Here is a 25,233-nt window from a genome sequence, read left to right on the forward strand (position 1 = left end):
GCAGCTTTAGAATACTCTTTAATTCTTTGCTGAATACTTGGAAGCTGTACCCTAAGAGATGCTCTTGTTTGCTTTCTAGGGGTGAACGAATTTGAGGCTGTAGGCGTTGAATTGGTAATTTCTTGTTCAGACTTTGATGAAGAATTTAAGGCAGCGTGAGGCTTGTTTTGATGATTTGTATGAGCAGTTATCACATCCGATTCTTTTGCGGTTGAATTGATCAAAGATGTCTTATTTTTATTAAGATGTAGATGAGGATTCTTGAAGTTCTGTGAGTTGTCTCCTGACAAGGATTTCATGATTGAAGGATTGGTAACTGTGGAAGTTGAGGTGTGTGACAGTTTGGTATTAGGCACATATGGCTCTGCTGGCAGTGGTGACGGGGGATCACTATTAGTAGGTGAAGAACCGGTACTCTGGCGTTGTCGAATACCAGCCAAGCTTTTCAGCAATCCTGAGACTACGAATTGTTCACTGTTGTCTTCTTTTAAATTTGTAACAGATTTTTTATGCACAGTTGCTTGCATTTTTTTATCACCCATTGTCCGACTAGAGACTTGTTTCATGAGCTTAGGAGTATCTAATGAAGGATCTGATTCTGGTTTTGCAGCAGATTTTACTGATACAGTAGAGAAAGTCAAGTCATTTGTCTCTCTTTTTCGACCATCAGATCCCTCATGGAGGTTAGAGTCTCTATAGGGTGAAGTCTGAAAGGTTTTCTCAGAATTATAATTAGCAGGTTTTTCAAGCTGAGGAAAAGAATTTCCAGGTGAATTTGTTGAAGATTTTTTTGAGCTGGAATCAATTTCCTTTAAATGAGCCTTTAACGCTGAAGAACTTTTCCTTCCATTGTCAATCATCTGTTCTTCTTCCATTTCTCTCTTGTACTGTTTTTCCGTTCTGAGGCGTTCTTCTGCTTTCTGAACTTGATCTTTCTTTTTGTCAAAGAGTTTGCCTCTTAATCTTAGTGATTTCTCATTTGCAGAAGGATCATTTTTACTCGAATCCATAATATTTTTTGAAGTGGTTTTATCAATGGAGTTCATCGTGATGGTTGATGGTGTGGTGGTTTGCGTTCGTGTGGAATAGTCAGTTAAAATTTTACTTGTAGGTGACATGTAACTTTTTCTAAAGCAGGATCTGTGATACAAGTTACCGTCCTCAATATGTTTTTCAATAAGATACACTTTGTCCTTACACAGTACACAATAATCGCCACCCGAAGACTGCTTGGCTGGACTGGAACCACCCTGAAGAAAGGAAACAAAACAAAGGAAAGGTTTGAACATGAAAGACAAAAACAACTGAAAATTACTATTTTTAAATCTCACAATGAGAGATATTCAGCCACAGTACTTTGTAGTAAAGATTGCTTGCCAACAAAACATGGCAGTCCTGGTTAACAGTAACATTAGTCCTAAAGCAGGACTGCCATGTTATGTTGGCAAACAATCTTTACTACAAAAACAGCTGATTTCTACAAAATTTATCCAGTGAAAGTTTTGTAGCAAATTCAATAACTATATTTTTTTAAATTCTTTTATGTTTCAGTCATGTGACTGCAGCCATGCTGGAGCACAGCCTTCAGTCAAACAAATCGACCCCAGAACTTAGTCCTTATAAGATCAGTCTCTTTTGCTGAACTGCTAAGTTACGGGGACGTAAACTCACCATTATCAGTTGTCAAGTGATGGTGGTGGGGACAAACACAGACACACATATATACACAATGGGCTTCTTTCGGTTTCCGTCTACGAAACCCACTCACGAGGCTTTGGTCGCCCAAGGCTATGGTAGAAGACACTTGCCCAAGGTGCCACGCAGTGAGACTGAACCTGGAACCATGTGTTTGGGAAGCAAGCTTCTTATCACAAGCCACCCCTGCACCTATATATATTGTGTTGTGACCCCCTTCGGTCATGAACGACCATGGGATTGCACCTAGAAAGTTACCCTCCCAGGCACAAGTCAGGGCAAGGTTGTTTATGGAAGACCAGCAGTCACCCATGCACACCAACCTCCCCTCTCCACACCACTGATGTTATCCAAGGGAAAGGCAAAGGGGCCGATACAGCTTGGCACCAGTGACGTCGCAGCTCATTTATTAACATGCAAGTGGCTGAGTACTCCACAGACACATGTAGCTTTAACGTAGTTCTCGGGGAGATTCAGCATGACACAGAGTGTGACAAGTCTAGCCCTTTGAAATACAGATACAACAGAAACAGGAAGAAAGAGTGAGAGAAAGTTGTGGGGAAAGAGTACAGCAGAGTTCACCACCACCCACAGCCTCGTGGAGCTTTTAGGTGTTTTTGTTCAATAAACACTCACAATGCCTGGTCTGGGAATCGAAACCGTGATCCTACGACTGCAAGTCCACAGACCTAACCACTGGGCCATTGCGCCTCCACTATATATATATATATATATATATATGACAGGCTTCTTTCAGTTTCCATCTATGAAACCCACTCACGAGGCTTTGGTTGCCCAAGGCTATAGTAGAAGGCACTTGCCCAAGGTGCCATGCAGTGGGACTGAACCCGGAACCATGTGGTTGGTAAGCAAGCTACTTACCACACAGCCACTCCTATACTTATGAAAACATTTCTTTACTGGGTCCTCAACAAGTGACAGGAATTGAAAATGTGGACAGAAATCATTGAAGAGGGAAGGTTGCAAAATGGGAGAAATATGTAACATACTTCTATCTTTCTCACTTGTTTCAGTCATTCGACTATGGCCATGCTGGGGCACTGCCATGAAGAATTCTTAGTTGAATGAATTAACCCCAGGACTTTTTTTTATCTATTTTTTTAAAGCCTCGTACTTATTTTATCAGCTTCTTTGATCAAACCGCTAAGTTACGGGGACATAAAACACCAACACTGGTCGTCAAACAAGGGAAGTGGGGGACAGAAACAAGAATGTGTACACACACACAATGGGCTTCTTTCAGTTTCCATCTACCAAACCTACTCACAAGGCTTTGGTCGACCTGAGGTTGAAGTAGAAGACACTTTTCCAAGGTGCCACACACACCGGGAGTGAACTTGGAACCACGTGGTTGGGAAGCAATCTTCTTACCACATGGCCATGCTTCTGCTTATTGCTACATATCTAACGAGCAGTTACTACGAACTTCTTCTTTAAACACAACATCATACATTCCAGTGGGATTTGATCTTAGAATGTCAGGCAGAAAGCTACTCTATCCGCTTAGTAACTGCTCATCATCATCATCATCAATATCATATCAGTATTCACTAGCAACAAAGGCTGGATGATTTGACAGGATCTCATGGGCCCAAGGGTTGCATTGTGCTACAAATGTCTACTTTGGCATGAATTCTAAAAGGTGGCTGCCCCTCCTATTGCCAAACACTTTATAGCATGCACTGGGTGCTTTTTTTTTTCATGCCACTAGCACAAATGAGGCCATTATGCAGTTTGCAAAATTAGGAACCCTGGGGGAGCAACCTTACACTAGAAGATGAGGTAAAAGATGGGCAAAGTATGAGAGATAAGGGCCAGAGCAGAAAAAGGGCCAGAGTAGAGCAGGTTTCTTGCTATAGTGGAGCTACATGACTTCTTACATTTTAGAAGAGAGGTGGGAGAGATTGAGTGGGACTGGAGTAGTAGTAGTAGTAGTAGCAGCAGTAGTATGGAGGCATGTGCTGTAACAGCATGTTGCTGCATCCACCAGGTGTTGGTGATTCCCTACACTAGACAGATGATGCCCCTGCACTACTCAGGTGACAACCCTCTAACCCAGTGGTTCCCAGACCCCTGGTAGTCTGCAAAGGTAGTACCAGGGGTCCATGAACTAAAATTAAAATTTCACCCCTTTTAGTCACCATTTACAACACAGAGGAAATGTTGGGTCTATTCTTTGAAATACTGGTCCTCTCACAGCACTAGAGCAATGTGAAATAAAGTGTTTTGCTCAAAAAACACAATATACTGCTTGGTCCAGGAATTGAACCCACAAACTGGTAACTGTGAGTGCAACACCCTAACCACTAGGCCACTAGGAACTGGAGAGTGATTAAAACTGATTCCGTACCTTTTTCGAGTTATCTTCTTTACTTGGTGTCAATCTCTTCGGTTCAAACTTCTCATAAGGTTCACTGTCCGGGTGTCGCTTCATTCCGATCGATATATGAGATTTACATTTTTGGACGTCTGGGCCTCCCACTAGGAAAATAAAACAAGTTTATTTACAAACAAATCAAAATCATAAAAATCATGTCAGGAATTTATGATTAAAGCACCAACATTAATTAAGGTCGATGATTTATAATGTTTTGTACAGCAAATACGAACTGATATGCAAAGCTGCTGCACTCCAAATATCACAGCATCTGATAATTTTCACATCCTCACTGAAAATCGTTTTGTTCAATATTTGCCGCATTTTCTTTCCTTTTTCATCCCCCCCCCCAACCCCCAGCCACCCAGACTTAAAACCAGGTCCCTTACAACTAATGACTCAGAAGTAGAGACTGACACAGTTGTGAAGCTGCACAACTGGAATTGATGAATGAACCATTGTCAGAGTTCTCACAGATGTCAGTTTGGCAAACTCATTAGTAACAACAACAATAATAATAAAAAAACAATAAAAAACAAAACTTTAGCTGTTATTGTTATGACAACTCCATAGAAACTCCAAGGTCAAAGTTACATCTCTAAATTCACATTTCTTTTTCAGAACTAGAAAACACTTCAGATCTGAACAATAGTTGGTCCCATATGAGGGATAAGTTTGCCCTAATTAGGCATACAGCCAATACACACACACACACTCTCTCTCCTATTATACATCCATTAGAGACAAATCTTCAACGCTGTCGGACCACCTACCCCGTCACGAAGCTGGATCTTCCACTGCTACTACAATCATTTTTAATCTCTAAATTTGCTGACAGTAAATAATTTTTCACTTAAATCTATTCGTCCCACCCAGATTTTCTCTTTCTGTCACTCTTTGCTCTGTCTTAACTAAAAATGACTCCCTCTGGAACTACCTTCCTACAAACCCTCAAACTGAACACTAATTAAGCCACCTCATCTAATTAACCGTTTCAGTCACTTTTGCAGAACAAAGAAAGGCTAACAGTACTTCCTGGTCTTCATGAGATTAAATAATTTTTTTTTTTAAATGGTACACACGTAAAATGCCAGCGCCGCCTCGACTGGCTTCTGTGCCGGTGGCACATAAAAACATCCATCCGAACGTGGCCAATGCCAGACTCCCCTGGCACCTGTGCCGGTGGCACGTAAAAAGCACCCACTACACTCGCGGAGTGGTTGGCGTTAGGAAGGGCATCCAGCTGTAGAAACCTTGCCAGACCAGACTGGTGCAGCCCCTGGCTTCCGAGACCCCGGTCGAACCGTCCAACCTGTGCTAGCGCAGAAAACGGACGTTAAACGATGATGATGATGATGATATATATATATATATCTTTCTGATTATTCAAGCATAAACATGATAATATGAAAGACTACGTGGATAGACCAATCTTTCGAAAGGAAGTGAAAATAGAATAAATATAAACTTGAAAATATGCAAATTAAAAGGAAAGAAAGAGCTTGAGTAATTATAATCTATTCATCATCATTTAACATCCGTTGTCCATGCTGGCATGGGTTGGACGGTTTGACCAGGGCTGGTAAGCTGGAAGGCTGCACCAGACCCCGGACTGATTCGGTATGGTTTCTACGGCTGGATGCCCTTCCTAATGCCAACCACTTCAAGAGTGTAAACGGGTGCTTTTACATGCCACTGGTATAGGTGCCATTTGTGTGACACCACTATCTGCCAAAACTGCAATGTTATTTGACTCGATGGGTCTTCTTCTGAAGCATGACATAATACCAAAGGTCTCAGTCATTATCCCCTTGAGGCCCAACACTCGAAAGGAGCTAGGCCACTTTGCCTCCTTCAGGCCCAATCTGTACATTTTTTTTCTTTTCGTGAGCCCTAGGATCCAAAAGGGGCCGGTCATCCAGTTTCCATGGTGTATAAGTGACCAAAGTCACAGCATTCCGAATGCAGGGTCCAAAGCCAGGAATTATGAAAAGTTGATTACTTCAACCCCTGTAAATTACTTGAGTGGCATTTTACTTTATCAACCATCAAGGGATGAAAAACAAAGTTGACCTGAGAAGGATTTGAACTCAGAGCGTAAACAACTGGAAAAAATGCTGCTAAACATTTTGTTTGATGTGCAAACAGAACACCATTTTAGCCAGTAATTCACAATAACACAGGCCACCCCCCCCCAAAAAATGCTCCCTGTTATCAAAAAATCTGGGCCTGATCTAATTGTTTTGACACAAGGAATGCAAAAATGACAACCATTTACTACCATTATGTCAAGATTTTAGGATACTGGATCCATAGAATTCTATTGTTGTTTCTTTACAATAAAAATAGCTTATGAGGAACAAGGCATAACATACAGACACACATAGAAATTAGTTTATCTTCAAAAACAGAACATTTTCTTAAAATTCTGAAAAACTAGTAAAAATCTTTAAATTTCTATAGACAAATTACATCATTGTTTGTGCCTAATTCCCCATGAATTTGCATTTGGATGATGTTCTTGAGTGCTGAACCTTTTAGTAAGATCACAAGCCAAGTTCCACCAAAAGTCCACCATCATGCACAAGTCCCATCTGCCAAATCAAACAACATACATCCCAGTTTCTTATTTCTTTACTGCCCACAAGGGGCTAAACAACGACAGACAAAGGTATTAAGTCGATTACATGAACCCCAGTGCGTAAGTGGTACTTATTTATAAAGGTGGCGAGCTGGCAGAAACGTTAGCACGCCGGGCGAAATGCTTAGCCGTATTTCGTCTGCATTACGTTGTGAGTTCAAATTCCGCTGAGGTCAACTTTGCCTTTCATCCTTTCGGGGTCGATAAATTAAGTACCAGTTGCGCACTGGGGTCGATGTAATCGACTTAATACCTATGTCTGTCCTTGTTTGTTCCCTCTGTGTTTAGCCCCTTGTGGGTAATAAAGAAATAGGTACTTATTTTATCGACCCCGAAAGGATGAAAAGCAAAGTCAACCTCGGCAGAATTTGAACTCAGAATGTAACAGCAGATGAAATACCACTAAGCATTTCGTCTGGCGTGCTAACGCTTCTGCCAGCTTGCTGCCTTACAACAAGATATACCGCAGTCTCCGAGTCGTTAGCTGAATACGAAACCCAACCAATGGCAACTCTTCTACAATTCTTATGACATAATCTATAAATATTTTATTTATAATAAACAGAAGATGTTGATTACTGAAAACTCACGTTTTTCTTTGTCCTTGAAGTAACTGTACAAACTTGCAACGTAGGTGATGACACTAAGTTTGTCTGGGACTTGGAGGTCTTCCATATCTTTAGCCTCCAAGAGAGCAGTGACCCCAAGTTGTTCAGCAACAGTGAAAGCCTTTAGGAATAAATTTAACAATATTAAATGCATAATTTGATGCACAAAACAAGTTGGAATTTGGATTTAATGAAAAAAAATTTTTTTTTTAAACACTGGTAAAGGACTATTTGGGGTTTTTTAGCAAAATTCTGTTTTTAGCAAAATGCTTGTTCTTGGCAAGGATCAGCAAGTTCTGTTGTAAAACTTATAACCAATCATTTTGGTTTCATATCAAATCTTCTCTCTCCCATTCTCAGTGATCCAGAAGTCCCTTTGGCATCGACCTGATATCGTCTATCTTTTACTTATTTCAATCATTGAACTGTGGCCATGCTGGGGCACCACACTGAAGAATGTGCTGTTGAATGAATCAACTGCAGGACTTGTTTATTTTCTTTTCCTTGTTTTTAAACCTGGTACATATTCTGTCAATCTCTTTTGTTGAACCGCTAAACATAGCAACACAAGTTGTCAAGTAGTAGTGGTGGTGGGGGACAAACAGACAGACACGGGCTTCATTCAGTTCCCACCTACCAAATCCACTCGCAAGGCTTTGGTTGACCCCAAGCCTATAGAAGAAGGCACTTGCCCAAGGTGCCACACTGGGACAGAATCCAGAACCATCCAGTTCTTACCACACGGCCACAAGATTTTTATATTTTATTTTAGTTGCTATTTTGCTTGATATGTTTTTATATTTTCCAGACTTGTCTCTTTGCCAAGCAAGGGATTCGGTCTGAGATGGTTTGTTGAGACTAAAACAATTGCAGCGTTAAAGACACTTCTATTTGCCATTCATTCAACAACAGAGAATCTATCAGCTTCACTTGGTACCATGAAAATCTTGACATCAATCCACAAAATGCCGAAGTGAAGCTGACCGTTTTTCAGAGTTGTTCTATGGCTAATATATGCATTCCATGCAGTAACATTTTTCATCTTTTTTTGCCGTATCTTGAATGCCTCATATCCAAAACAGAGTAATCCATAAAAATACAAAAAACATTTAAAAACAAAGAAAACCTATAACAAAATATAAAAGTTTCAAAAGAATTCACACTTAAGCAAAAAAAATACTTTGTTCTCTTGGGAAAACATGAATTTGTATTTGCATTACAATACAAACTGGAATGTAAAATTCAGTAAAAATATATTTAAGTTTACCATTATTATCAAAATAAAATTGATTTTCCAGGAAAAAAAAAAAATGATCATATGACATTCCCTAATGGAACAGGTGTACTTTTATACAATAAAGTTCAAAGGTCAATTTTAAACTTGACCTTTCTTTTAGTTAGGATACTAAAACCTTTCCAATGTATTTTAGACAGTTATGGTAGATTTTACTAAGCATACTTTTTCTATGCAACATAATACTAAAGGAAAGTCAGTGGGTCTTATACAAAAGACATTTTTTCTGGGGGTTTCATTGACTGCAATTAGAGTCACACTTTATAATGTGGGTGTGATTCCACAAATAAATGAAGTCACAAGTTATTTTGGGATCCGACACAAAAGCACATATTTAAAAGACAAAAGCCAACATGTAGGTGATGTGTGATAGGAGACAATAGGATAACATTAGAAACCAATTTACATTATTAAAGGAATAAACTTACCAGATGGTTGTTGTAAAAGACATTTTCTTTGCAAAGAGAATCAAAGTTTCTGGGGAAGAAAGTAAAAGAAAAATTTGTTAGTAAAGTGTACAATGCTTGTTTGCCAAGAGTACCATACTCTTGTTTGCCAAGAGTACCATACTCACCAGTCAAGAATATAACATTTGTTAGTTAAGAATATATTTGGCATTCAAGAACGCAACTTTTGTCGGTCAAGAATATGTTAGAAGAAAATAATCCTCCAGTGCCGTTTTCTCCTAACATCATAGCATCCGAATCTTAGTAAAGACTGCAACACAAAAACTGGCTGCTCTCTACAGAACCAGAATGTTCTTTGGCTCCAAACAGTTGAAGAACTCATAATAAAGGTCAAATGAGACCCACAATGGAATACCACTCCTATTTCTGGAATGGTGACTGCTACTCCATACTCCAGGACTGCATCTCCAAAAAAAGACCGTTTGACAGATTGGTACATAATGACTCACCAACGTCCTTCACTCTCTGACCCTCCCTCCTTACTTTGATTGGTCTATTACAATCACTAACTTCTACCATAGTGGCCACTACTCCTCGGGAGTATCAGGATTTGCACCATCACCATCCAGACTCACATAATTCATCTTTTATAATCATTTGAAGTAGGGAGGTCTTGTCTTGCAAGTAATTGCTGGTCTCATTAATGCTGGTACCATGAAAGGCAGCCAGTACACCCTGTAAAGTGTTTGGCATTAGGAAGGGCTTCCAGCCATGGAAACCATGCCAAAGCAGGCAATTGAAGCTCAACTCGTTCCTTGGGCTTGTCGGTTCTTGTTGAACCATCCAACCCATGCCAGCATGGAAAAAAAAATTGTCAAATGATGATGAGGACGACTTCTGTCACCCATATCATCCACCCCATTCTGTATTTTGCATAAACCGAGTCTTTCTTTTTAGAATGTAGGTTCTCTGGAATTCTCTCCCTCCCAACGCTTTTGTAGAGGTTGACCAGAAATTCAAGAAAACCAATCCGATTCGTTCAACCTCATCAACCACAAATAATTACAAAAGGCTGAAAGCAAAGCTTTATCTTCCAATCCATAGAAAGCAAAAGCTGTATCTGCAGTAAACCTGGTTCAATACGGAAGGCCTCGGCAAAAAGAACAAATTTCCAGTTCTCTGTAGAGACCAGGTGAAATGTAAATTATTATATCACCCAGTTGAAATTTAGACAACAAAATGTTTTCTGCAGAACTAATGCAAAAATAACACTTTCTAATAGACTACAAAGATACAAAACCTTCAATATTTACACATATTGGTGATGAACACTTCACTGCCACCATTTCTCTTGCTAATCTCTTTTGCAAAGAAATAGTTTTATACAAAATATTAGTAGTCTGGAGGGATACAGAACCACATTATTTGTTCCCAGGTCTATCCTGACCTGGAGTAGTAACACCTATCAGGGCCCAAGCATGTCCCACACAGACAACCCAATGGGCCTAGGACAGATAAAGCCCTTCAGTTCTTTAGCTACTCATCTGAGAAAAGGTAACTTCGTACAAACCCTACGTCCTGATAACTTAATGGCATCATAGGCACTTGGTGCAGGAGACCAATACAGGTTTGAAAGATGAGAGAGAGTGGGAGTGGATCTGCACAATCCATGACCCCTATAGTAATAATAAGAGCACTCAGAGAGTGCAAACCTCCACCAAGGCAACACCAACGTCCTTTCAACGATTAGCCAGGGATGATTTTTAAAATGAGAATATCTAAAATAATCTCGATTGCTCTCACAAACGAGAATCCTAAAAATGAACCTGACCACTCTCAAAAATTAAGTAAAAAAACCGGAAAAATAATTCAGAACCCTTGTCCAGTACCAGATTGATCCCAAAATATAATCAGTCCATGCCAGTCACGAGGCCAAACATTCCTTAAAGTTTCATCTGAATCCATCGAGCGGTTCTTGAGATATCTTGTCCATGGACAAACAAACAAATGCGACTGAAAACAATACTTCTGCCTTCGCTAAGGCAGAGGTAACAAAGCCCTGATGCCTTGTGGGGTGAGTTATCAAGGGTTTAAAGAAAGGATAAGGGAATAAACCCCTACGAAAAATCCAGAGGGAGTGACTCTTAGGCAGATATGTTTGATTATACTTAACCAATATCTGACATCCAGTGCAACTCCATGGATGCTGCAAAGGTATTGACTTGTCTTTCTTTCATGGAATATCAAGGAATGGTAAGCATACTTGGGACTAGGCATTTGCTTCTGGAAACAGCCCAGCCCCAGCAGGGCTGATTAAGTTACTGTTTCTACTGTCAACCAATGAAGAAAAGGGCCAACCATTACTAAGTCTTACTGAATTTTCTGTTTGATTACTGTTTCTTTCTGAAAAAAGTTGACCCCATTTCCAGTGAACTTCTAACAGCAGATAAATTATGGCAAATTAATAAGTTTGGCCCTAATCCCATGAAATGGTTACAAGCCAGCAAAGGAGCCTGCACATGGTTCCTCAACCTGCTAGAAATACTAATTAAACCTCTCATCAATTACATCCTACCCTCTTAAGTAAATAATGAACACATTAGCCATGACAAAATAGGTCAATCACAACTGGAATGTCTTTGATCTTGAAACTCCTCAATTAAGATTGCTTTGTAACTAACACAACAACCATAATAAGTTTAACCCAACACAAAGAGAGAGGCTGAGACAACAATTACAAAAAGAAAAGAAAAGAAATTAGAAAACACAGCTATTAAAACAAAGTAACATCCTCTTGTCTATCTAGAAAGGATGTTTATTCCATCATTACTTAATGACACTCTGAGATATTTATTTAACCAACCATCTGCTCCGCATCAATTATTCTTCACCCAATAATTATGGGTGCAGAAGAGAAGCCTATATAACAGGCTTTACAGTAGTCGTTGTATAGCAGAAACCTGTTACAGTATAACAAGATTTAACAATGTGGTAATACCGACTCAAAAGAGAACTTGATGTGATAAGTGAGTGTACTGCAACTGTCCGAGTCATTCACAACAAAAGCACTCAACAGTAGACTTCCTCTGACCCGGCACCACTTGAGAGCCGAGGATTGGCAGATAAGTTTTCAGATATCTGATCATCACTTTTAAATTACTATAGCACTTTATTAAACTCATTAAAACTCCCTTTATAAATATATATCATCATCGTTTAACGTCCACTTTCCATGCTGGCATGGGTCGGATGGTTTGACTGAGGACTGGTGAGCTAGAAGGCTGCACCAGGCTCCAATCTGATCTGGCAAAATTTCTACAGCTGGATGCCCCTCCTAATGCCAACCACTCCAAGAGTGTAGTGGGTGCTTTTACGTGCCACCAGCACAAGGGCCAGTCAGGTGTTTCAGGCAACGACCATGCTCGAATGTTGCTTTTCAAATATATATATATGTGTGTGTGTATATACATACATACCTAGACACAAGCTTACTGTTAACAAAAGTTGGGATGGCGTTCAGTTATTCCATAAAGGAAAAATGCATTAAATACTACAAAACATAGAAGTAGGACAGACACCAGGACCCTAATTCTTCATCAGTTATCGACCGATGTATATAGATGTCCTCCTCATCATCAACATTTCACATCCGTTTTCCATGCTGGCATGGGTGGACAGTTTGACAGACGAACATCTTTCCTAGAACCAACCACTTTACAGAGTGTACTGCTTGCTTTTTATGTGGCACTAGCACTGGCGCTTTTTATACGGTACCATCTTTGTGTGTGTGTACTTTTTACCTTTAGCTTGTTTCAGTCATTAGACTGTGGCCATGCTGGGGCACCACCTTGCGAAAATATTTTTACTCGAATGAATCAACCCCAGTACTTATTTTTTAAAGCCTGGTACCTATTCTATCGGCTTCTTTTGCTGAACTGCTAAGTTATGGGGATGTAAACCACACACACACTTGAACTTCTTTCAGTTTCCATCAACCAAATCTACTCTGAAGGCTTTGGTCAACCTGAGGCTAAAATAGAAGACAGTTGGTCATGGTGCCATGCAGTGGGATTGAACTTGCAACCATATGGTTGGGAAGCACACACACACACTCATCAGTATTATCATTAATTTTCTGAATATAGCAGAAATGAGAAAAATAGGAAGAAATATAATTTAAGAACAAGTTTTATTAACCTGATAAAAGACAGGAACCGTTGCAGAGAGAGGAAACCATTAAGCTGTTGGTTGAGAAGCAACAATCCACAGAAACCTTATTTTGATGACCCTAACTCAAGGAACTCAAATTCTTCTCCATTTTCTCACCAAAGCATAAGGTGTTCTCATATGTCTGTAACGTTAGCATTTAGCATCCCAGAAACCAGGTGTTTTGTACCCAGGTTATATGGATTTTATACCTGATATAAATTACTGTGGATAAAGAAAGTCACAGGTAACTAGAGTTCTTCAGGCACAGGTATGGTTGTGTGGTAAACAATTCGCCTCCCAACCACATGGTACAGGGTTCAGTTCCACAGTGTGGTTGGTACCTTGGGCTGGTGTCTTTTGCTATAGCCTCAGGCCAGCCAAAGCCTTGTAAATGGATTTGATAGACAGTAACTGAAAGAAGCCCATCATGTGTATGTGTGTGTGTTTCTTTGTCCCCCCCCCACCATCACTTGACAACCGATGTTGGTGTGTTTACATCCCCATAACTTAGTGGTTCAGCAAAAGAAACCGATAGAATAAGTACTGGACTTAAAAAGATAGGTACAGGGGTCAATTTGTTTGACTAAAATTCTACAAATCTTTTCGCTTTGACCGGCAGATTTTTAAAATAATTTCTTTGTAACTAAACACTTTCAAACTTTGAATACTGGTAGAATACATATATACAACAGGCTTCTTTTCAGTTTCTGTCTACCAAACTTTGTATACTTGTAGAATCTCTTGGCTTTCTTGAGAAAAGTCTGTAGTTTGTTACAAAGAAATTATTTTAAAAAATTTGCCGGTCAAAGCGAAAAGATCCAATTCTTCAAGGCAGAGCTCCGGCATGGCCAGAGTCTGATGACTGAAACAAGTATAAAATATAAAAGCTACACTGATGCAATGAACAGAAATAATTGTCCAGGCATCTGTTTTGTTGCAAACCAATAGTTGTTAGGACATCTGTTTACTGCAAACCAAACAACCACAAAGCTCCATTTAAACAGCAGAGGCTTTTTGCTGTGCGTAGAATATAAAAGGAAAAAAAACGATAAACACCTGGCAAAAATCAATGGAACAACTGACAAGAAACAGTTACCGAAAGAATAAGTTGTGCAGAACAGATCTTGGATCCAGTTACTAAGATGCAGACATCTCAAAATTTGCCCTTGGCTTCATTACGTTGCAGGGCTTTGGCCGAGAAAATATTTTAACCATTTAGCCTTCAGATTACTCTCTTAAACATAATACTTATTTCTTTATAACATTCTGCAATTAATCAGACATTATCTTATAAGCTTTGAGATCTTGATGCTGTTGTTATTCTTTTATTCTTTTACTTGTTTCATTCATTTCACTGTGTCCATGCTGGAGCACTGCCCTTAGTCGAGCAAATCGACCCCAGGACTTATTCTTTGTAAACCTAGTGCTTATTCTATCGGTCTCTTTTGCCGAACCGCTAAGATAAGGGACGTAAACACACAACCATCGGTTGTCAAGCGATGTTGGGGGAACAAACACAGACACACACACATACACACACATATATATATACGACAGGCTTCTTTTCAGTTTCTGTCTACCAAATCCACTCACAAGGCTTTGGTTGGCCCGAGGCTATACTAGAAGACACTTGCCCACGGTGCCACGCAGTGGGACTGAACCCGGAACCGTGTGGTTGGTAAGCAAGCTACTTACCACACAGCCACTCCTGAATGATGTTGTAGGGCAGGCATGAAAGGCTGGACCTTGCCTATTTGAATGCAAAGCAGCAAGAATAATAGGGCCCGGTGTGACCAGTTTAAATGCTAAGGGCTTAAAGAAGAAACAATAAGAAAAAAGAAAGAATGGAAACTCAAAAATAAAATAAACATTAAGTGCAAGAACGGCTGTGAGGTAACGAAGCTTGCTTTGCAACCACAAGGTTTCAGGGTTCAGTCTCACAGTGCAGCTCCTTGGGCAAGTGTTTTCTACAACAGCCCTGGGCCAGCCAATGCCTTGTGAGTGAATTTGGCAGACAGGAACTGTATATGTCAGAACAAAGACACACAGGAACCTGCATAAAAAGCACCCAGTATGCTCTGTAAAGTGATTGGCATCAGGAAGGGTATCCAGTCATAGAAACCAGGCCAAAATGGACAATGGAGCCTGGAATGGTCCTAGCTTTACCAGCTTGCGCCAAATCATCCAACCCATGCCAGCATGGAAAACAGGTGTCAAATGATGATGATGATGATGATCTCTACAAGAGATCAGCCAGTGGGATGTGTGAGCTTTTGCAACCATTGTCAATTTTGCAGCTCCACTGGTCATGGAATATCTTTCTAAAGAAATGATAGACTGCTAAAAATGATGAATCTAATAAAACCGTTGTCTTTCAGCAACATTGAATAAAACCATAACAAAGAAGCAAGCCGTGCATTCGAGGCAAGCAACCGGCAACGAGGCCGGACATTTTGCCAACTCTGCTTAATTACTTAATGAAGTGTTCAGCATGGCAGAAATCACAGACCTTATCTACTGCTGCTGATGCTGTTTTATTAAACCATTTTAATATATTGGTTCCAAATTAGGGCACAAAGCCAACAATTTCAGGGAGTGGGGGGGGGGAGTCAATTACAATGACTCCCCCCTCCCTTCCTCTGCTCAACTGGTACTTATTTTATCAACCCTGAAATGAGGAAAGGTAAATCCAACCTCAGCAGAATTTGAATTCAGAATGTAAAGACAGGTGAAATGCCACTGTGCATTTTGCATAACATACTAACGACTCTGCCAGCTCGTTGTATTAAACCATTTTAATATTTTGGAGAAGAGAAAAGGGGCTTATGATATAAGTTTTTTTTTTTCACTTTGTGTGTACCAAATCCACTCCCTTCACTCAGCCCAAGTCCATAATAAAAGACATTTCTCCAAGGTGCCTCCTTTGAGTGGAACTGTACCTGAAACTATGTGGTTGGTGGAACAAGCTTCTTACCACACAGCCACCCTTGCACCTGTCGGGAGTTATTGCAATGCTGTTTGGGAAGACATGACTGCAGTGGTAAGCAATGAAACACAAAGGGTCCTGAAAGCCATCAAGATCAGTCTCAGACAGGAGTAAGATGACAATGGTCTTTAGATGGAGAGCAGGGGTTCTCAACCATTTTTATCTAAGGACCCCTTTGATTCTTATTTTACTCAGAGGAAGGGTCCCTCATTGACAATCGATGATTAAAACAATCTATCTTTATAATTAACCCTTTTGAAACCAACACGGCTGAAACTGCCTCTGGCTCTGTGGTACAAATGTCTTGTTTTCATAAGTTTTGAGTTAAAAATCTTCTACCAAACCTTAGTCACAATTTATGTTCCTAACACTAGTTGAAAGATAACTAAGTTATTTTACTAAATTCTTTTGTTATATTTAAAGTTAATTGAAAGCAACACAGAGCATCTCAAAATAAATAAAATAATGAAAGGGTTAAAAAATATAATAGAGAAACTATTCTTAACCCTTTTGATACCAACCCGACTGAAAGTGCCTCTGGCTCTTTAATACAAATGTCTTGTTTTCATAAGTTTTGAATTAAAATCTTCCACCAAACCTTAGTCTCAATTTATGTTCCTAACACTAGCTTAATGGTAACTAAGTTATTTTACTAAATTCTTTGTTATATTTAAAATTAATTGAAAGAAACACAGAGCATCTCAAAATAAACACAGTAACGAAAGGGTTAAATATTAGAAATTGTATAAAAACGTTGAAATATTTTGTGTATTCTAGAAGTATAATCAATTTATTGCAGATATCTTTTAACAACAAAATCTTACATGGACCCCCCATAAGGGCCATATGGGCCCCAGTTGAGAACCCCTGATCTGGAGTAATCACAAGAGGAAAGCAAGTTATTTTTGGATCAGAACTGGAGCTCCTGACTTTGCCTCCAATACACCTTAAACGTTAACGCTTTGGCTACCAAGGGGTCACCTGTGACGATTTCTTTTTTAAGGAGCCTCACATAAATGCAGTTCAAATTCAAATTTTAGGAGACATACAGAAACATTTTCTTTTTTTTTTTTTCAGTTCCCCACAGAATGTGACAAGGCTGGCCCTTTGAATTACCCCTCATTTTTGCCAGCTGAGTGGACAGGAACAACGTGAAATAAATTGAAATAAAGGATACAATGTGCCGCCAGGAATCAAACCCGTGACCTTATGATTTTGAGCTGAATCCCTTGACCCCTCAGCCAAGTGCTTTTACACCAGAACATTACATACATGCGTGAGCATGTCTATATATGCGACTATATGCATGAGAAGACATACATAAAACAAAAGCATTCAAGTCTGCACATATACATACAAAAATACCCTGTTGTTGAGGTTGAAATTCCAATGAAGGAGCCCTGGATCTAGGTTAGAAACTAGCTGTTTCGCTTTTGGCAAGAAATCTTGAAATAAAACTGAAGACACACACATACACACACTGGCTAAAAGAATTTTAAAAATGTATAATTTATAACCAGATTAGTTGGTCAAGAAGAAAATATGGTACAAATTGCGTTTCATAGGCAAAGGTATTAATGCAGGTAAAATTTCCAGGGCAGTAAAAGTTGTAGTAATTAGAAACTTGAAAATAATATTAGCAAAGGGCAAAACACTTACATTAAATCTGGTCGAAAACGGTGAATAAGGGCACAGAATGCCAGTCCATCTCTCCATGAAGTTGTCATGTTTGTAATTTTAACATCACGATAGCCTTCACACCTGTTCTTACACCATTGCTGCAACGCACGTAGCTTGGCCTGAGACATGGTTCGTTTTTATATCAACACATTTAGTAATTCAGCTTTTGAGCATAACCTTTTTCCTGATAACAGAAAACTTCCTACAAAAAAAGAAAAAAAAACCCAATGGGATGTCAACACATCTGTTCACACAGAGAAGCATTTAATATATTCATTATAGAATTATTTACATAAATTATATAAGTTGTTTATATAATCTATTTATTATGTAAACAAATTTTTATCATAAATTAACTGAAGACATTGACTCACTTCATCATTAAAATAATTGCTAATTGAAGTTATAATCAAATTCAGTCAGTTAGTTCTCATCTCATACAAGTCATCATTATTAACATGGCCTCTGTGTATCCAGGCAATGTTCACCTTGGCCTTTGTTAGTGCCCATGTGTGAGCTCTATACAACAGATTCTCTATTGTTGCTCTGAAGAATCTACATTTCAGGCCTCAATCTAGATTTGATCTCCATATTGTTGTCATTACATGAGAATTGCTAGTTAGAGCTGACCAATCCACTGGATTAACATACACGGAAAGGAAATGACCAAGACATCATACCAAAAAACACAGGTCTTTCAGTTGGTATTGCATTGCTATTGGAGTCAATCAAAGAAGATCAACAACCGTTACTATGAATGGTATGCTTGAAGGCTTACACTTGAAGTTCCCCTCTCTTAATCTAAAAGCAATTATTACCTGAGAAGGGTAGAATCTGAAAGAAGTGATAAACTTCTAGAATGTTGGAACCAAGATAACTCAACGAAGGAAACTAATGGTCAAGATTGGTCTTAAGATTCCTGGAATTCTATGATGCAACTTCATCTAACTGCCCCAAACACAATTCAATAATCCAGTGAACCACTTCGTCACCTACCAATCTAGCAAACACAAACCAAACAGGTATCATTCTCATTAGGGAACAGGACAGGCAGACTATTGTAAATTTTAACCCCTTTCCTAGTGAAGAATGCACAACCCAACAGAGGTTAGTGGTAAGTGACGTGAGAATTAGAACTAGATAGGCACAGAAACAGAATACCATCTGTGGAAGGAAAAGACAGAAGCTAAAAGAACCCACAATTGGTTAGAAGTTTAGAGAAATTCTAGCTGATGCAAATGACAATAGATGAGAGACAGATACAACAGGGAGTTCAGGTGAGATCCCTGGCTGAGAATTACTGATCCAGGTGATGACATGGTGGAATAAAATGGTAGACAGAGCTATAAAAGTTACAAGATAGACTTAGGGAATCTGAAATGATGGTGGGAGCAGAGATCCTTATCAGTGGGGCTAGAAAGGAATCCCAGGTGGCAAGTCTGCTCAGCAATGGAAAAAGCAGAGACTTGCACATGTTCTATGATATAAGAAATGGAGGTGTGAGGTGTTCCACATGAGAAGCTTGAGGAAACCAAGGTGTTGCCAAAGAGAAATGTATCTGAAATGATGGTGCTACACTCGCAATTAATGTTGATGACAGGAAAGAGGTATGGAAGTGATATAATAAAAGGGTAATGAACAAGGAGATGGCATGGGATAAAAAGGTCTGCCCCCTTCTGACCCAACAGAGGGACCAGCAATATGTAAATATATATGTCTATATATATATATATACATGTATCAGCATAGAAAACAGATGAGATGATGCGTGTGTGTGTGTGTGTGATCATTATCATTTAATATCAGCTGTCCATACTGGCATGGGCTGGATGGTTTGACCAGAGCTGAGAAACTGGGAGGCTGTACCAGACTCGACTCTGATTTGACATGGTTTCTATGGCTGGATGCCCTTCCTAACGCCAACCACTTTGAGAGTGTAGTGGGTGTTTGTATACATGACACTGGTACAGATGCCATTGACCTGACACCGGCAATGACCACGACTACAGTCTGACAGGTCAACACATGCACAGCATATCACCAAAGTTCCCAGTCACCTGCCACTGTCTCTATGAGGCCCAATGTTCAAACGGGGCACTTTGTGTATCATCGGAACTGGTACCAGTCAGGCATCGGTGATGACTGCGATTTCACTTGGCTCGAAAGGTCTTCATATCACCCAACATTTGAAGGGTGCTTTTAATGTGCCAGTCACATGACACCAGCCACAACTTGGCTTCGTGGGTCTTCTCAAGCACAGAATAAGTTTCTTATTATAGAACTGCTACACAGCTAATCGCATTCTAGAAAAGAGGAAGAGAGCAGTTAGGGGGGGGCGACTGGAAAGAGATTAAAATAGCAGTGACGAGGTGCCAGGGTGGATTCTCAAAATACAGGGGGAGTAAAAGAGAGTGAGGACAGAAGATGGTAACGTGGGTGGGTAGAGGTAGCATGAGTGTACGGTAGGGGAGGGATGTGAGAAATGGTTAGGGATGGGGTAGGAGAAAGAGGGTGAATATTTTGAACAAGTGGTGAAGGATGATGGGTAGGGTAAGTGAGGAAAAGGAAAAACTAGGTGATGTATACATGAATGTACATACCTATGTGTACCTAAGTGTACATACAGTCAATTTGAGGGTGTAATGTCCTCCTTATGGATTATAAATGGTATTATGAATGGTATTTTGGGAGAATTCTGTCAATACACAGGGCTAAACAGGGATAATTTACATTTATATTAATACAAGAAGATGGAGAAAAAATATTGTGGATACTTATTTGATTTGTGTCACAATAAGAACATGGCAAATAGTTTAATACAAATGAAATTTAAAGGAACATCAATTAAGCAAAGAAAAGGGCCTACACATGTTTCACATGATTGAAACATGTTTAGGCACTTTTCTTTGCTTAATTTGTTTTTTTTTTTGCTTATTAATATGTGTGTGTGTATGTGGACATACATACATATATATATATATATATATATATATATAAGTTCAGCAAAAATTTAGATTCAAATGAATATGGTACTTAATTTAGATGCACCAGAATTTTGTATGGTGTTATCCATAAAAATCCGTGGGGTGATTATAATCAAAATAAGCAACAAGAATGTGAAAGAAGCCCATCGAATATATATATCGGGCCTGGAAAGCCTGGAAGGATGGGGGCAGCAGGGAACTGTACCAGATAGCCAAAAGGGAGGCTGGGCGGCAGCTATACATTGCCAAAGATGTAGCAGAAAAGAAGAAGTTTGCCAATGTCCAGCGTCGCGAGGATCAAAGAGCTGAAGTATTTCGGATTGCCAGACAGTGTGTCAGAGAAAATAGCGATGTTATAGGAGAGAAATGTGTCCGCATGGATGATGGGGCACTTGCTTTTACTACTAGTGAAAAGAAAGAGGCTTGGAGAAGCCATTATGAAAGACTGCTGAATGAGGAGAATGAATGGAGGAGAGAGCCTGCCAAATGTTGACCCAGTAGAGGGTCCAGCTACCCGAATAGACAGCTCCCTTGTAGATAAGGCAATTAAGGATATGAAACCAGGCAAAGCCCCTGGCCTATCAGGAATCACTGCTGAGATGCTTAAAACAGCTGGCTATGTGGGCTATGCCATAGTCACCCGCATTGTAAACCAGGTAGTTCACAATGGAGTCATACCCAATGACTGGTGCAGCAGCACCATAGTCAACTGCTACAAGGGTAAGGGTGATGCTCTAGATAGAAATAACTACAGAGGTATCAAACTGTTGGACCAGGTGATGAAGGTCTCAGAGAAGGTCATAACCAATCTCATTAGGGAGAGAATTTGTTTAGATGAAATGCAGTTCGGTTTTGTACCAGGTAGAAGCACCACTGATGCTATATTCCTGGTCCGACAACTGCAGAGAAGTACCTAGCTAAAGATAAACCCCTCTACATAACTTTTGTAGACTTGGAGAAAGCCTTTGACAGGGTTCCCCGTTCCCTTATCTGGTGGTCGATGCGGAAACTGGAGATTGAAGAATGGCTAATAGGGCTGTACAGGCTCTATACAGAGAGGCTGTCAGCAAGGTTAGGATTGGCAACGAATATAGTGAAGAATTCCGGGTAGAAGTAGGTGTGCACCAGGGCTCAGCCCTCAGTCCCCTTTTATTCATCATAGTCCTTCAGGCAATAACAGAGGAATTCAAAACGGGATGCCCCTGGGAGCTCCTCTATGCCGATGACCTAGCTCTCATAGCAGAATCACTACCGGAACTAGAAGAGAAATTTCGGGTGTGGAAGCAAGGGTTGGAATCAAAGGGCCTTAGAATAAAGTAGCAAAGACCAAAGTATTAGTAAGCAGCAAGAGGTACTCAGCACACCCCCCCTCGGGTAGGTGGCCCTGCTCAACCTGTAGAAAGGTACAGGTAGAAACTCCATAAGATGCACCCAATGTAAGTTATGGACACATAAGAGGTGCAGCAACATTAAAGGGAAATTAACAGATAAGATAGCTTTCATGTGCGGCAGATGCACAGGGACAATAGACACAACAGACACTCAGAAAACAGATTCCATCACACTCCAGGGAGAGAACTAGAAGTAGTTGATAGTTTCCGCTACCTGGGTGACAAGTTAGTAGCGGAGGTGGATGCACAGAGAGTATCACCACTAGAATACGAATAGCCTGGGCAAAGTTCAGAAAGCTCCTACCCCTACTGGCAACAAAAGGTCTCTCCCTCAGAGCAAAAGGTAGATTGTATGATGCATGTGTGCGAACTGCCATGCTTCACGGTAATGAAACATGGGCTGTGACTGCAGAAGACATGCGTAGACTTGAAAGAAATGAAGCTAGCATGATCCGCTGGATGTGTAGTGTCAGTGTGCACGCAAGACAGAGTGTAAGCATCCTGAGAGAAATGCTGGATATAAGAAGCATCAGATGTGGTGTGCAAGAGCGACGCTTGCGATGGTATGGTCATGTGCTGCGGATGGATGAAGAGAGATGTGTGAAGAAGTGCCACTCCCAAACAGTTGAAGGTATCAGGGGGAGAGGTAGACCCAGGAAGACATGGGATGAGGTAGTCAAGCATGACCTCAGAGCATTGGGCCTCACTGAGGCAATGGCGAAGGACCGAGATCTCTGGAGATATGCTGTGACTACAAAGACCCGGGCTGCTTTCTGCAGCAATTCCACATACCCCCTACCCATTCTAAGTACCCTGGATCCCCAAAGTACCCCGATCCCCAAAGTACCCGGACCTCGTTGCCCCCGTGCCGCTGACACGTTAAAAGCTCGAACCGATCGTGACCGATGCCGGACCCTCCGGCCCCTGTGCAGGTGGCACGTAAAAAGCACCCAATCCACTCACGGAGTGGTTGGCGTTAGGAAGGGCATCCAGCCGTAGAAACTCTGCCAGATTCAGACTGGAGCCTGGAGCGGCCCCTGGCTTCCCAGACCCGGTCGAACCGTCCAACCCGTGCTAGCGCGGAAAGCGGACGTTAAACGATGATGATGATGATGATGATGATATATATATATATATATATATATATATATATATATATATATATATATACATATATTTGTGTTTGTCCTCACTTGGTAACTGATATTGGTGAGTTTACTTCCCTGTAACTTAGCAGTTTGGCAAAAGAGACCAATGGTTTAAGTACCAGGCTTAAAATAAAGAAAACCAAAAAAAGCAATGGGGATGGATCATTCGACTAAAATTCTTCAAAGCAGTGCCCCAGCATGGCCACAGTCTAGTGACTGGAACAAAAAAAGACACACACACACACACACACACACACAACTACAATAATAACTTTGCATACTCATACACACACCCCCACACATAGATACGGTGACCATAATACTTCATGTGGATTTATAATGCAACGTATATAAATAATTACATAATTTTTTCCCTGTTTATTCTTTGCATGTCATTGAATGTGGGTCACACAAATCTAATTCCTAAGAATGAAAAACCTTTCTCTCTTTCTCACATGTTCACTGCCGTCATTCCTTCACAAAAGAATAAAGAAATAAAACAACCAATCAACACCCAACCCTCCGTGCACCTATGTATGAGTAATATTTTAGTATTTGTTGGCCTATGAGGTGTGTGTGTGTGTAAGCCTGTGTGGGTGGGTCTCGGCATTGCATGCGTGCACTTCTATTTTGTTATGTGTGTGTATATATTGCTGGGAATATTACGGAATATGTGCGCAACTCTCTGCATACATACAGGTGGATGTAAGTGTGTGTGTGTGTGTGTGTGTACATATATATAGGTGCATAAATGTTTATGTGTATGACTTTATATATATGAACCAGAAGGTGCATATGCACACGTACACCTGCACTATTTGTGCTGTAATTAAATGTCTATAGAATTGGTAGTTGATGTAATTGTATTGTATGAAAATGTAACACCCAAATACAAAGAGAAGACACTGGAATAGCAGAATTTAGTAAACCCACATATATTTATTTATTGCCCACAAGGGGCTAAAGAGAGGGGACAAACAAGGACAGACAAAGGGATTAAGTTGATTACAGTTTGACTGGACCTAAATGAGGCATGAATTTATAGGAAGTTAAGAACAGAATTGATAAGAATGAGATCACAAGGTGGGGTCACTGGACTGGAAAGAGGATTGGTCAGACATGTGGATCTCAACCATTTTCAGTCTGTGGACCCCTTTGGTTCTTATTTACTCTAATGGACCTCCATAGCCATTTATGGCTCTGGCTCTATAGTACAAATGTCTTATTTTCATAAGTTTTGAATTAAAATCTTCCACCAAACCTTAGTTACAATTTATGTTCCTGACACTAGCTTAATGATAACAAAGTTATTTTATTAAATTCTTTGTTATATTTAAAATTAATTGAAAGAAACAGAGCATCTCAACAGAAATATGGTTACAAAAGGGTTAAAATATATAACAGAGAAACAATTCTTAACCCTTTTAATACCAACCCAACTGAAACCGGCTCTGGCTTTGTAGTACAAATGTCTTGTTTTCATAAGTTTTGAATTAAAATCTTCCACCAAACCTTAGTTACCATTTATGTTCCTAACACTAGATTAATGATAGCTAAGTTGTTTTACTTAATTCTAATTCATATTTAAAGTAATTGAAAGAAACAGAGAGCATCTCAACAGAAATACAGTAACGAAAGGGTTAATGTATATTTTAAAAAATCCTACTATATTTTAATAATTAAATATTTTTTTCTACTCAAGGCCCGAAATTTTTGAGGAGGGGGTCAGTTGATTAGATCGTCCCCAGTATGCAACTGGTACTTAATTTATCGACCCTGAAGGAATTTGAAC

The 25,233-nt window shown here is 39.9% G+C and overlaps 1 protein-coding gene across 5 annotated transcripts in view; it reads right to left on the minus strand.

The window, feature by feature from the left end:
* The window catches only part of LOC115214092 (MICAL-like protein 2), a 112,128-nt gene that overhangs the window by 67,363 nt on the left and 19,532 nt on the right, over nucleotides 1-25,233 (minus strand). For all 5 annotated transcript variants that reach the window (XM_036504450.1, XM_036504449.1, XM_036504452.1 and 2 more), the window contains 5 exons: nucleotides 17,898-18,120; nucleotides 9,065-9,113; nucleotides 7,325-7,463; nucleotides 4,067-4,197; nucleotides 1-1,250 (listed from right to left, as the gene is read on the minus strand). The exon at nucleotides 1-1,250 is cut by the window's left edge and continues 832 nt beyond it. In XM_036504450.1, coding sequence (XP_036360343.1) covers nucleotides 1-1,250; nucleotides 4,067-4,197; nucleotides 7,325-7,463; nucleotides 9,065-9,113; nucleotides 17,898-18,046 — 1,718 coding nt within the window. In that variant the 5' untranslated portion in view covers nucleotides 18,047-18,120. The remainder of the gene's footprint in view (nucleotides 1,251-4,066; nucleotides 4,198-7,324; nucleotides 7,464-9,064; nucleotides 9,114-17,897; nucleotides 18,121-25,233) is intronic.

This window comes from Octopus sinensis, linkage group LG7, assembly GCF_006345805.1.
Source record: "Octopus sinensis linkage group LG7, ASM634580v1, whole genome shotgun sequence".
Classification (NCBI taxonomy): Eukaryota; Metazoa; Mollusca; class Cephalopoda; order Octopoda; family Octopodidae; genus Octopus; species Octopus sinensis.